Source organism: Polyodon spathula, chromosome 33, assembly GCF_017654505.1.
Source record: "Polyodon spathula isolate WHYD16114869_AA chromosome 33, ASM1765450v1, whole genome shotgun sequence".
Classification (NCBI taxonomy): domain Eukaryota; kingdom Metazoa; phylum Chordata; class Actinopteri; order Acipenseriformes; family Polyodontidae; genus Polyodon; species Polyodon spathula.
In genome coordinates, this window is record NC_054566.1 from 94781 (window position 1) to 107773 (window position 12993).

Consider the following 12993-nt stretch of genomic DNA (forward strand, 5'->3'; position numbering starts at 1 on the left):
AGTAATAGATTACAGTACCATGGTAGCATATTAATTCTATATTGTTTACTATATTAGAACACTGTGTCTTAGCCATATCCCAATGCTGTTTGAAACTTAATTTATTAAACATAAGAATTATTATAAAAAGGGAATGTGTTAAACTTACATTATTAAATTTAAATCCTGGTTTCGTGCTTGTATTACAACAAAAGATAAGGAAGTATCATGTTTCGTTTGTATTTGACATATAGACAGGCCATCAAACCTGAATAGGTTTAAACAAGGAAATGTACAATTAATAATTATTTTGTTATGGGTGTATGAGGCTAAAGCAAATCTTTATCAATATTATCCCAAGCGCATGTGTTACAATTGTTTCTCAAATATATTCATATGCAAACCATTTACCAAATTGGGGCTTACCTACTTTAAGCAAAGTATTCCAGAATAGTTTACAAAATATTATTAAGTCTGAGACAAAGTTGTGGTCTATTTCTTGTGACACTGTTCTGTGCCTGTTCTAGTGATAATTTCAAATACTGCTTAATGAACTGGCTATCGATTCAGCCACTGAAAAAGGACGCTACCCCCTGGGCCATTCAGAGGCTTTCTGCATTAACAAAACAGCTACCTAAAGCTTAAAGCTAGGACCGCTTAGTGATAAGTTTTTGTGTAGATACCCCTGGAGATAACCAACAGCTAAGTCAGATTTAGCGTTCATTTCTACTGTCCCTTGTTCATTCTGAAATGGGTATTTAATACAAACAGTCAAACCTGCTTATACCACACCCATATTCCAGAGGGATTTACAGTATAGACATGTGCTCTTATACCCAGGTACATGCGCTGTTTAAATTGTTTTTTTCCCCCACCGAGTAAAACAGGTTTGAAAAGCACTGAATCGCAAAAGGACACTCAGTACTGCATTCCCAGCCAAGCCTCACTTTTTCACATACCTCTTATAGACGTGCATACTGATAAATCCTCTCCTGATCAATCATTTTAACACCAAACTCCTCAATAATGTGATCCAAGTCATTCTTTTATTATTATAACATCTCAAAAAGCTCTGCAAATGTCCGTGATATGCTTTGAGTGCTGAATGCAGAATCAGCTATCTCCTTTGTTATGTTCGTGTCATCTCTGTAGTGCATGGGATTATGAGATACCTCCTTTTTCATTCAGCTCCTAATAGTCTCACTCGGCCATTCAAAGATTTTCTTGACTTTTGCCAGAGAAAAAAGGACTAGAGACCTGTGCTTTACATCTTTTTGATGATGTCGGACAAGGTTTTACAAAATGGGACAGGGTCCGACATTGGACTGGAAAGGAAAAATTGTCCGACATTGGATCGCAAAGGGTTACTCATGAACTTAAAACAACTATTTTGGCTAATGCCTTTATCATCATAGTATATATATATATATATATATATATATATATATATATATATATATATATATATATATATATATATATACACACACACACACACACACACATATATATATATATATATATATATATATATATATATATATATAAAGAAAGCATTTTGTGTAAGTGTCATGTGATACTGCACACGTAAGCAAAAGACTGCTATAGCTGTGCAGTATCTGTTTATCATATGGACATGTTAACGTCTTTTCAATATATATGCACCTTGCAACACTTGCAACTGATGTGACAAAAGTTATAGAAGAACGCTTTTGTAAAAGACATATTTATATCTTCCTGCAACATGCTTTTCAAAGGTTTTTTATATGAGTTGAAACCAAAAAAATAAATGTTGTAGCGAATGCGTCATTGTTTACCTTGCTGTTTTGGAGTGGCATTATAAAGTTTTGATGCTTGCCTTCTAAATTCTTTACTCCCAGTGTGCTGTAGGAATGAAATGTGGTCTAACAGGGGTCTTTTTCTCAATCAAAAGTACAATATCATGAACTTTGACAAAAGTGGCATTTGTGTTGTCTGTAATACGGTTTCAGGATGGGAACATTTCAAGCTCTATAAAAGAGTGAGTGGGCACACTAACTATGTCCACCACCACCCATGTCATTTCTTCAAGCAATAAGTAATAGCGAAATTACCTGTATATTACCTGTACTCAGAAAAAAAGTCCACACTCATTATGAATACCAGGTTGTGCTTGTACTCGGGCACACCCTTAATTTCAATACTGATTATTTTTTTGTTTTTGTGGAAACAAATATATACTGTACATTAAACAAAAGCTCAATGAAAAGATAAGCCTGAAAGATTTAGTTGTACTAAAATATTCCCATTACTTATGTTAATGTTGTGTCTGTTGTGTTATAATGAAACATATGTGTTGTTAATACTACATTTCTTTTAGCAGTACAATGTTTTATGATTGAGTGTTATGGATTAACATTTAAGAAGGCTTTAGAAAAAAATCCTGTATGTACTTGATCCAGTTCCTTTTTGCTCTTGTAAAATGTATGTTTTTCTTTTTTCAAGCGTTTCAAAGTGCACAATATAGCTTTAGAAGTACAGCGCCTAATTAGTTGTTTTTTCTGGTATCATAGAAATCAGTCATCAAGTGTTCTTTATTCTTTCATTTATTCTTCTCATCTCAGACTGCATGTACTGTAACAGACATTCCTATTCAACACCTCAGTCATGCGTTCAGATGAAAGGACGTCTCACACTTCATGCTGTGACAAACACCTCCCTAGAAGCAGAAGTGACTGTGTCTCCACCTCTAGGTACTTTTCCCTGCAGTATATATGAAAGGCAGTGGAGCAGCTACTGGACAGAGCTCACCATACCTTGAGGGATACTGTGTATTGCATCTCAGGCTCTAAACTCAGTGAGTACAGTACAGGATCTCATCTAAATGCATCCTTATCTTTGTATTTGATTATGTGTTTAATGTATTTGCTGTTTGTTTTGTGTTCTTGCTTTTGTTGTAGATGTATTATTATAATACAGGTCCTGGTGCCATTCTTCATAGTTCAGATTTCTTCTATTTGTTTTACAGAAGCTACAATGGCATCCACTATGTCTCTCAGAAGCTACTCCACCAGCCGCCAGTCTGCCTACTCCAGCCGCTCGCTCAGAGACAGCTCGTGGACCCAGTTGAAGGCTCCCTTCGCCTCCTCCAGCTCCTTCTCCCTGTCCACCGTTGGGAATGGATTGAATCATCTCACAGGGAACGGGATGGGGGTCACCAGTGAAAAGGAGACCATGCAGTGTCTGAACGACCGGCTGGCCAACTACCTGGACAAGGTGCGCTTCCTGGAGAAGTCCAACCAGGAGCTGGAGCTCAAGATCAGGAACGTGATGGCTGAGAAATCCCCGAAGTACAAGGACTTCTCCCCCATGATGGCACAAGCCCATGCTCTCAATGAAGAGGTGAGTCCCTTCGATGAGAGGCACTAAGCTTAGTTTCTGTTTGATGGAAACAAGTTTGTGTCGAACCCGGTTAACATATTGGACACTTAAACAATAATTACACATTTGTATAGATATTTATTAAGTGATTGTACATGTAGCACTCAGGAAAGGTAGGTCATTGAATTTGAGCTTGTTAAGTATTTTTAAATCCACCTTTATTGAGTGTTTAATAGTTATGGATGAATTATGATTTAATTGTCCCTTGTCACCTGAACTGGATTTGAACCAGAGCATTGAAAGGTAGAGTAGCTAATACCATCCAACCTGGTTTCTTGCTAGTTTTAGATACAATGTTTTATTTTTTCTCACAAAATTTGCCCTAGAAAGCATGTCGTAGGATATAGAAATGCAAATGTTGCTGCCGTTGCCAAGCGTCACACAGTAGCAAGCTCTGTAAAGAGAAAACACAAGGGTTAAATTCCAAACGTGATCTTTAAGATAAGCACGGCTTTAGCAGCTTTATGTTAGCCCCTCCCTAGAAGGGTTACAGGGTTTCATTTAAATGTATCTGATTCTTTCTGAAGACCAAAGAATGAAATCTACATAACTGGTAGCTTGCAGTGTTTTTATTTTTATGTAAAGTTCTTAGAAGACTGATATTAGGGTGTATGAGCATGTGTGTAACAAAATAAAGGTGTAGTCCAGCATCATTACATCAAATATTTATTTTGCTAAATTTAAAATAGTCCAAACTTGTTTTTATAGTAAGACATGTACATTCTAACAGTTCTAACTCTGAAATGTTAGTTACGCATGTTTTAGGAAGTAACAGGTTTACCATACTGTGAAGGTCATGTAATACACGAAGGTCATGTGATGATGAAGGTAATGGATATATGAAGGTAATGTGATATGTGGCACACATAAGCAAAACACTCTTCTACACCTGGCTGGTATTTATGGGCACCATGTCAGCCTCTATTCAATATTTAACTTGACTTGCAACTATTTAATGCGACAAAAGTTAAACTTTGTAAAGGACTTGCTTTTTCTTTTTCCTGATACGTGGTTTTCAAAGCTTTTGTTTAAATTAAGTGAAAATCAAACTGTGAAATGGTAGCAGTTTCATCATTGTTTACCTTTTGATACTGTGACTGACGTTTGTTTGGTGGAAAAAAGTGTTTCACTTCAATGGTAACCCTCGCTTCGGTAATTGACAACTGTAGCTAATGAAACGGTAATAAAAAACTCCTTTTGTTTTTTAACTCTAACCCTTCTAGCTGACATCTCACGCCACCATGAAATCCAATATATATATTTTTTTCAGGTGAGAAAGATGACCTTGGATAACAGCAGAATCTTACTGCAGATTGACAATGCCAAACTGACAGCAGGTGACTTCAGAATGAAGTAAGTATAATTTAAAATTGAAAAAAAAATGAGCTCAATGTTTCCCTACCCTTTATTAGCATCAGTAGCAATTATTTTTTTTTTTTCAGTTCAACTTTTAATTTCTATACATCCTAACATTTCTGAAACTACAACCTTACTCCTACATATACTGTAGCCCTAGATACTGATCTACAGCTATTAGAATCCCTCAATGCCCTCTTTGTCCTTCATCATTCACTAATGCTCTATGGTGTCTAACTGAAAAAACACAAACAGAGAGAATCTGGTAAAATCTAGGTGGTTCAACACAAATATCTGATGCTTCTAGAAATCTGAAGCCTATAAAAAAGGAGAGCATTGATTTTCTGAATAATTGGGAGTTGTGGTGTTAAAGGACCCCACAATCAAATTCCGAACCTCACTGTAAATTCTCTCTAATTTGATCATCTTGCTACTATTGAATTTTCTGCACTTCCAGAGTGTGGGAATTCCTTTAATAAAAACCTCTTTCTCCTGGGGATCGTAGGTGGGAGACAGAGTGTGACCTCACCCAGTCAGTGGAAAGAGACATCCAAGCCCTGAAGAGGGTGAAGGCTGAATATGTGGGCATCCTGAGCAGCATGCAGGCTCAAATGGATAGTATGACGGAGGAGATTCACTTCCTCAAGAAGAACCACAAGGAGGTAAGCAAAGAGCGGGACACAGAGCGAAGGGAGGGAGCGCTGAAGAAACCATAACATGGACTATCTGCTGTTTCCTAAGACCAAAGCTCATGAACTGGAACTAGAAAATGCGTAAGGTACAAAAATGTTTATCTGGCCGTAACATTTTTTATGTTATTTTAAAAAGTAATTTAACTTAAAGTCACTTAAAAGGGTACAGTAAACATATGACCTCTTACACAACTACACTTAAAAACACATGGGAATCACCAGATAAGAATTCTTATCTCTGGAACATAATTCCATAAGTGCATTGATCCCATGCACACAGAAACAAAATGTATGTTTCCTCACGGCTTTTCCGTTAATGATAACCAGTACACCAGCACACCCAGTTTGTATATCCACGTTGTAAGTCCTGTATAATTCTACTCAAAAGACGAGGGGGTCTTCCAAAAATAGCTGTCGTAATTTGAGCTTCAGCCCGTGCAAGCTTTTGCTTCTATGCCACTTAGAACAAAGCGGATTCAGATATAAAAGGAAGAAATTATCATTAACAGCAGAAGGGGTTAACTTTGTAAGGGTGGAGAAAATGCCTGATGTCCCTTTACATTATATCCAATGGTAAATAGAGATGACCGCAAAACCAACTGAAGTGTAGATACTGTTAAACATAGTAAGTCAACACAGAGATAAAACAACGCGTCAACAAGCTTATGGCTATTTGGACAAAGGGTGGATAATTTAACTATTACTCTAGACCTGTGCATGCAGTGTATATGTAATAGAGTGGCTGTAATTTGATACAACTGCAGGTACATTCTACCCCTGTACTGGTAACTATTTAATGAATGTGTATTAATAATTTATTTTAAGTTCTCACATCCCGAAGGACATTTCATTTCACAGCTCAGGCTCATAATACCTGGGAGGAAGCCAGGTTACTTGAGCTGTTAACTGACAAGCCAATGTTCCCTCTGTTTTCTAAAGGAAGTGGCTGCCATTATGGCCCGCCTGTCGTGTGAGCAGGTGAGCGTGGAGGTGGATGCTGCTCAAGGTCCTGACCTCGCTGCTGTCCTGGCTGAACTGCGTAGCCAGTACGAAGGCGTCGCAAGGAAGAACAAGGAAGATGCCGAAGCATGGTACCAGAAAAAGGTGAGGAATCGAAACGTCCAAAAAGACATTCTGTAGGATTCCACGCCCTCTCATGGTGCCTGTTGCAGTGTCAGTGAATAATAGCTCTTATCATCCTTCAGCCTTTCCTTCTCTACACCCTCACCAGTCATTATGAGTCAAAAGATCAGTAGCCCATTAATGCTTTATTTGTATTTATACACCACACAAAAGCTGCCACCTACTGGACCTCAAAATTTAAGTGCTTGGTAGTCTGATTGTTACCAGAATTGTTCATGCTATTTCAGGTCATATTGAGTGCTTTTGTCTAGCTAATATCTGCTGTTTTTAACCTTCTCATTAGTAAACATTCTCGTTAGTTAAAAAAATGTAGCGTTACATGTCCCTTAGTGTTGCAACAACTGTTTAAATAATGTAGCTATAATTTGTCTTTTCATGGTTAACATCTGACAACTTTTGACACTAGTAACTTTAAAGTCTGTTTCAAAGCTCTTTTCAAAATGTCTGCTCTAGTGCACTGATAATAACAATCCATGATGTGCTACGGAACAGAAAAGCCAGTTGTAGCAACACATGGGGACATATAACGCTATCTTTTTGGGAACTCTGCTGTAACGTTATCTTTTTGGGAACCCCGTTACTTACTCTTAAATATGTTAGACCTATACCCTATTAGTTTAGTGCTAGATAAAAAGTTGAGTTGGTCATATGAAATGGTTTGTTCAATTCAATTCTTCATCCATTGATATTGTTCATATATTCATATCTGCAATGCGCCACTGGCCTCCTAAATACTACCATTTTGAATCTTAGAAAGGTATAACCACATGTCTTGAGTTTGAACCTAATATACTTAGAACTTGATAGAAAGAGACTCTCACAACATTATCTCACTCATTTCCAGCTCATACCTCACTTCAGTTTCCTCTCACAAGTTAGTTGTTTGAATATTCTGTGGCTGGTTGTACAGTTGTGTGTTATGTGCCCTGCTGACACAGATGGAGACTGTCACTCTGGAGGTACAGCAGAACACTGGAGCCCTGCAGAGTGCCACGAGTGAAATTAATGAGAAGAAACGTATCCTGCAGTCCCTGGAGGTAGAGCTGGAAAGTCTGCGCAAGCAGGTAATTAAAACACACTGAGACCCACTTGAAGTAAGAAAGCCAAAAGCAGAACAGTGAAGAACCTAGCATGGAATACCTTAGTTACAAAATAGGGTTTTCTCAGGCATGCATACACAAACATTAATCTTTGTCGTTGAGACAAAAGTTGCTAATCAAAAATTATAGAAATTAGTTTTCCGTTTCAGTGAAGTGCAGTTTATCAGTATACAGTACATTCTTAATGCTTTAAAAGATTGAGATGACAGTTTAGGGATTTCAGTAGAGTTTATGACTGGAATAAAGGAAATGTTGCATTACCTGAAGTAAGTCTAGAGGAAGCTTGGCTTTGTTTCATGGGCTCTGTATCATGACAGGGTTCAGTTCCTAGATGTAACTTACTGCTTTTGTTCTGAATGAATGAACCCTATTAATGCTCAGGATAGACATTAGACATGCGTTGACAAGGGCAAACACTCATTTAAAAAGACCTTTTCACAGGAAGAACATTTTCCACACTTCATTGTTCAGCAAGCCTTTCAGATACTGGTTTCGGTGCCACAGTTTACATAGGATAGAAATAGATAGAATACTATAGGTAACGTTTTGTTTATATTTGAGTGATATAAATGATTACTGTGTAGATCATTGTTTGAAAGTACTGCCCCTAATTTATTATAAGTAATGGTAGCTTACCAGCTAAATGTGCATTTAGGTTGGTATATATTTTATATATATATATATATATATATATATATATATATATATATATATATATATATATATATATATATATATAATACATTTTAAATGATTTAATTAGCTATATCAATGTTTGACTGTGTCTAAGTGGTATACATTATAAGGAACATCAGAACTTTTATAACATCGAAATATATATCAGGTAGGGCATTACCACATGGTAGAGAAACACGGAACATATCGATTGACTGTCTAGCTTAAAAGTTAGGACGATGAGGTAAATCAATCCTCAATTGAGAGAATGTTTAAAATAACAATATAGGCACTGTTTACTGGACATAACTTTCGTAGTTGGTCTCTATATAAGGGGTTCTCAACCTAATTTGAATCACACCCCACTTTTTATTATTATAATTTTTTTTTTACTTTACCTTAGCAAATGTGATGTCCTGAACAAGGACACATTGTAGTGGAAACAAATGTCGCTGATTCTTAAACACAGAAAGTGTGACTGGGTCTCGGCTTTAGAAGTACGGTTTTCCAGACTAATTAAATACCGGTATCACAGGCGAAATAAGAACAAATAAAAAAACAACAACAACAACAAAACACTGGCTAGTTTGTAAAAATTCACATTTAGAATTGTGTAAAACTGTATTTGGAAATTATTAGTGTTAGAACAGTTCAGTTCAGTCCTGTCACTTAGGATTCTCTCGATAAGCTCAAAAGCAGGTAAAGACCGATTTTAACAAATAATAATATCTCGATATGTGAGCATCAGAACCACCCAGATTGGCTGCGAAGCGATAACACAGCAAGAGAAACGTGACAATGACGTTAGAAGCTACTTATACATGGTTTAGTCCGAGAATAAAGTTCTTTTGACGAATTTTTCAACAGGTCAATATGCTGGAGGGTAACCTGGGGGAAACCAGTCACAGATACACAGTGGAACTAGAACGCCTGCAGGTGAGGCTAACCCAGCTGGAGGCTGAGCTAGCCACGCTGCGCCACGACCTGCAGAGCAACAAGATGGAGTATGAGCAGCTGCTGAGGATCAAGGAGAGCCTACAGCTCGAGATAGCCACCTACAGGCGTCTGCTCGAAGGAGAGGAAGTGTACGTATACAGCCTTCTACAGCAATCTCTGTAGAACCATTATGGTTTCAGAACATAGCTTTCTTAAAAACAGAGGGTTGTAAACAACGGATTCAATACAAACCAATGTGTTGATAACATTGTATCTGGTATATATTTGATCAGGCTTTACAATTTAAAGGACGTACATTAGAGGGATATTTGAGAGCATTTTCTAATGTACAGTGCATGCAAATGTTAATTGTATTTAAATAATTTTTTTTATTTATTTTCTTTTTAGTGAAAAACCAGCACCTCCTCCACCCAAGAGTAAGTACATATTAAAACACTGTAGTGCACTATTCACCTTTTGTTTTAATTTAGTGGTCACCAATGGTTTTTACCCCCATGTTCGTCCCAATTTGGTTCACCGCTGCCTGCATCATCAGCCTACAAAATGTTAGCTGGCTCATTTCCAGTGAACAGCATGTCACCTGATTGCTGTAGAGTTGCTGTAACAAAGCCACATTGTATGTATCTGTATAGATCTTGGAAGCTCCAATTCAAATACACAAAATATCAACATACTCTTGTTAGGCCTTTGTCTGTAATACCTACTTGTAAATACTTTAAAAAGACACATGGTCTATAATCCTATTAATGAATGTTAAAAGAATACAAGGACTTAAAAATCAGAGAAGAAACACAGCTATACAGCATGAGCTGTCCTTGATGTGTCACACATTAAAGCAGATAGGCATTCAAAGAATATCGTGTTAAGTCTTTGTTATACACAGTTTAAAGCCTGTTCCTGTTCTTGGCTCGAGTACCATTTAGTATACAAATGACCTCATCGCATACCTTGTACATGCTTTGTTAAAGTTAATACCTCACATCGGAATGGCTTTTGCCAGTTCCTGGTGCCGCCAAAAGCATTTGGAAGATGTATAAAACACCTCATGAAAGTTAGGTATTCATTTTGTGTTTGATTTGGATATGACAGAAAAGACCTGTGTTCCTTCCTCTTGCTTAGTTTTTTTTCAATACTAAACCAACCTAATCTTTCCTTAACATGTGGATAGAGTCATTGTTTCACCTACATGAGCAAACACAGACATACCTAAAATAAATAAATATATATCAATACAAATTCCTGCAACATGTGTCTGCAGATATACTTGTGTTAAAGGTAGGATTATGCTTTGTAAATAGCTGGTGAATTGTAGTCCTGTGTAAACTAAACAGTAGTTTTACATCATTAGAAACAGATTAAACTGTGAACAGGCAGGCTGAGGTTGCTGTGGTAACAGGTGTTGACAGGAATGACTTGCTTTGAATCTCTATGAATGTGATTTGTCTGAAAGCTGTGTGTTAGGCTTGTCAGTTGTTACATTTATAAAGAATTGTTTGAATCAGATTTACGACATAGCCTATGGGCTTTATGTATTTTTTATTTTTATGTAAACAAAAAAACCCTAAAAAAAACCGAAACACGCTCCCCCAAAAACCCACCCGCGACCAACACGCGTCACCAAACAACGAACACAAACAACAACGGCACAACCAAACCCAAACCTACCCACCAACCTAAACGCCACCAACGGCACGGCCCACGCCCCTAACCCACCAAAAAAAAACCCCCCAAAAAACCTCCACAACACAACGTCCGCACACCCCCCCTCCCCGCCAACGCCCACCCCCCAGCCCACCAAACCCAAAAAACAAACACCTCCGCAAACCACAAAATTAAACACTACCACTCCTCTTAACAATGTTTTAATTGTTTTTTTAGTTGTACAACCAGACCCATAAAAACGCCCCCCACCCCAAACAACAAAACAAAAAACACCCCACCACCCCTAAAACCTAAAACGTAAACTACCCCCAACAACCAATAAGAAAAAACTAAACCCACTCCCCCGAAAAACGCCCCACAAAACCCTACCCAACCCCCCCCACAAAAAAAAAAAACCGCGACCCACGTCCCCCCCGCTAAACTAGGAAACATACAAAATATTTCAACCTGTACTAGTCTCAAGAGAAAATCACTTTTTTTTCCTTAGAAAACAGTGGGCCTAATTTAATTTAAAAACAGAACTTCAAGGACTGTTTTAATGGACGTTTCGTTAAGGACTGTTTTTAAAGTCCATTTTCATTAAAGAAATACAGTGGCGTTTATAAAACCCTTGTTAACTGTTTCAGAGTTATAGGTTTATACCACTTATGAAAAGTTAATCTGGATCTTTGTTTTATTTGTTTTTATTGTGACATACTGTAGCACAAATACATTCTATTACTATTGCATATCGTTTAAAACAAACTCATTTCAAAACACTGATATTCACAGAAAGAGCAAATGGTATTTGCATAGTCACAGAGAACCATGCATGCACAATCTGAAACTCTGGGACTTGCTTGTGGTGTTACACAGTGCAAAGCAGTTATGTAGTAGTTGTTTCATAAAGTGATTTTGTTTCCTTTGCAGGAGAGCAAAGTGTTGCATCGTTTACCAGCTAAACGTATCAGTGTCTGTTACTTTTGGGTACGTACGTGAGTGTAGACTTTTGAGCACCCCTGAGACGAACACCATAACACAATACAACAAACACACTCTCACATGTATGTGACCAGATATCAAGACAAGGAAGATTGTGCAGATTGTCACACAGACCATGGTTGATGGAAAAATCGTTGACGAATCAAGTGAAGTCTCCAGTGAGACTGTGGAGAAGAAATAGGCGGAACCCTGTGCGCGCTATACACGTTTCCCCAGTATATTGTATTTTTGAGCTGGATCTTTTTAACTTTGGTATACTGCAAGGAATCTTTCAGCTGTTTTTTGTAGGTGTATTGAAGAACTGGCATGAGGGTATGGGAGGGTAGAGGAAAGGACACTATTTCACTGTATTCTACCCAAAATAATGTGATTTCTTTGGTTCTGGTTACAAAACTGTAATTTTAAAAAATTGCCAATGTTTTGCTTGTCTGACTAAAGCTATAGATTTAAAAATGCATTGAATCTTTGCCTTTAAATCAAACACGTATTATTGTCTATTGGGGTAATAATTGTTTTGGTGTGATGCCTTTTTTGTGTCCATTCATTAGCAGTTAGAATATGTTTTTAATCTTTTGACACATTGTATAGATACATCATTACAGAAGTAATTTAGAGTGGTGAGTTAAAAACCCACATTAATACTAATAAATTACATTGTCTTTCATATGGGTTTTGTATGGCTAGTTTGGGTAGCTATAAAATGTATGTAGTTTTAGCAAAAATAAAGGATATTATTAAAGAAACCATGGAAACGTTATACTGGTTTTGTGTTACAATTTATTAAATTCAGCTTTCAAAATATAAAACAAGAGCAGAAGGATGGACATAAGCTCATTCATACCTCACCTTCCCAGCTACAAAAGAATGGTTCATCTATATCATGAACTGGTGTTCTGGAATCTGCAAGGTGAAGCTAATAAAACAGGATTGTTTGTAGCTGGGTATTCAATGCCCTGTAAGAAGAATGCAGAACAAATAGGGAAGTTCACTATTTTGGGCAAAAACACAACCCTATCTTGCTCTTGAAG

At 37.2% G+C, this 12993-nt stretch overlaps 1 protein-coding gene across 2 annotated transcripts; it reads left to right on the forward strand.

Annotated features, from left to right (window-relative positions):
* Nucleotides 1-2686: 2686 nt before the first annotated feature.
* LOC121303500 (keratin, type I cytoskeletal 18-like) lies at nucleotides 2687-12722 on the forward strand. 2 transcript variants are annotated; one of them, XM_041234220.1, is made up of 10 exons: nucleotides 2688-2815; nucleotides 2987-3360; nucleotides 4670-4752; nucleotides 5261-5417; nucleotides 6387-6551; nucleotides 7529-7654; nucleotides 9233-9450; nucleotides 9710-9738; nucleotides 11786-11791; nucleotides 12037-12722. In XM_041234220.1, exons 2-10 carry the CDS (start codon nucleotides 2995-2997, stop codon nucleotides 12144-12146), a joined length of 1260 nt encoding a protein of 419 aa, XP_041090154.1. In that variant the 5' UTR covers nucleotides 2688-2815; nucleotides 2987-2994; the 3' UTR covers nucleotides 12147-12722. The 2 variants fall into 2 exon arrangements, with proteins under 2 accessions (XP_041090153.1, XP_041090154.1); XM_041234219.1 differs by lacking the exons at nucleotides 11786-11791; nucleotides 12037-12722 and having other exon boundaries at nucleotides 2687-2815; nucleotides 9710-9887.
* The last annotated feature ends 271 nt before the right edge of the window (nucleotides 12723-12993 follow it).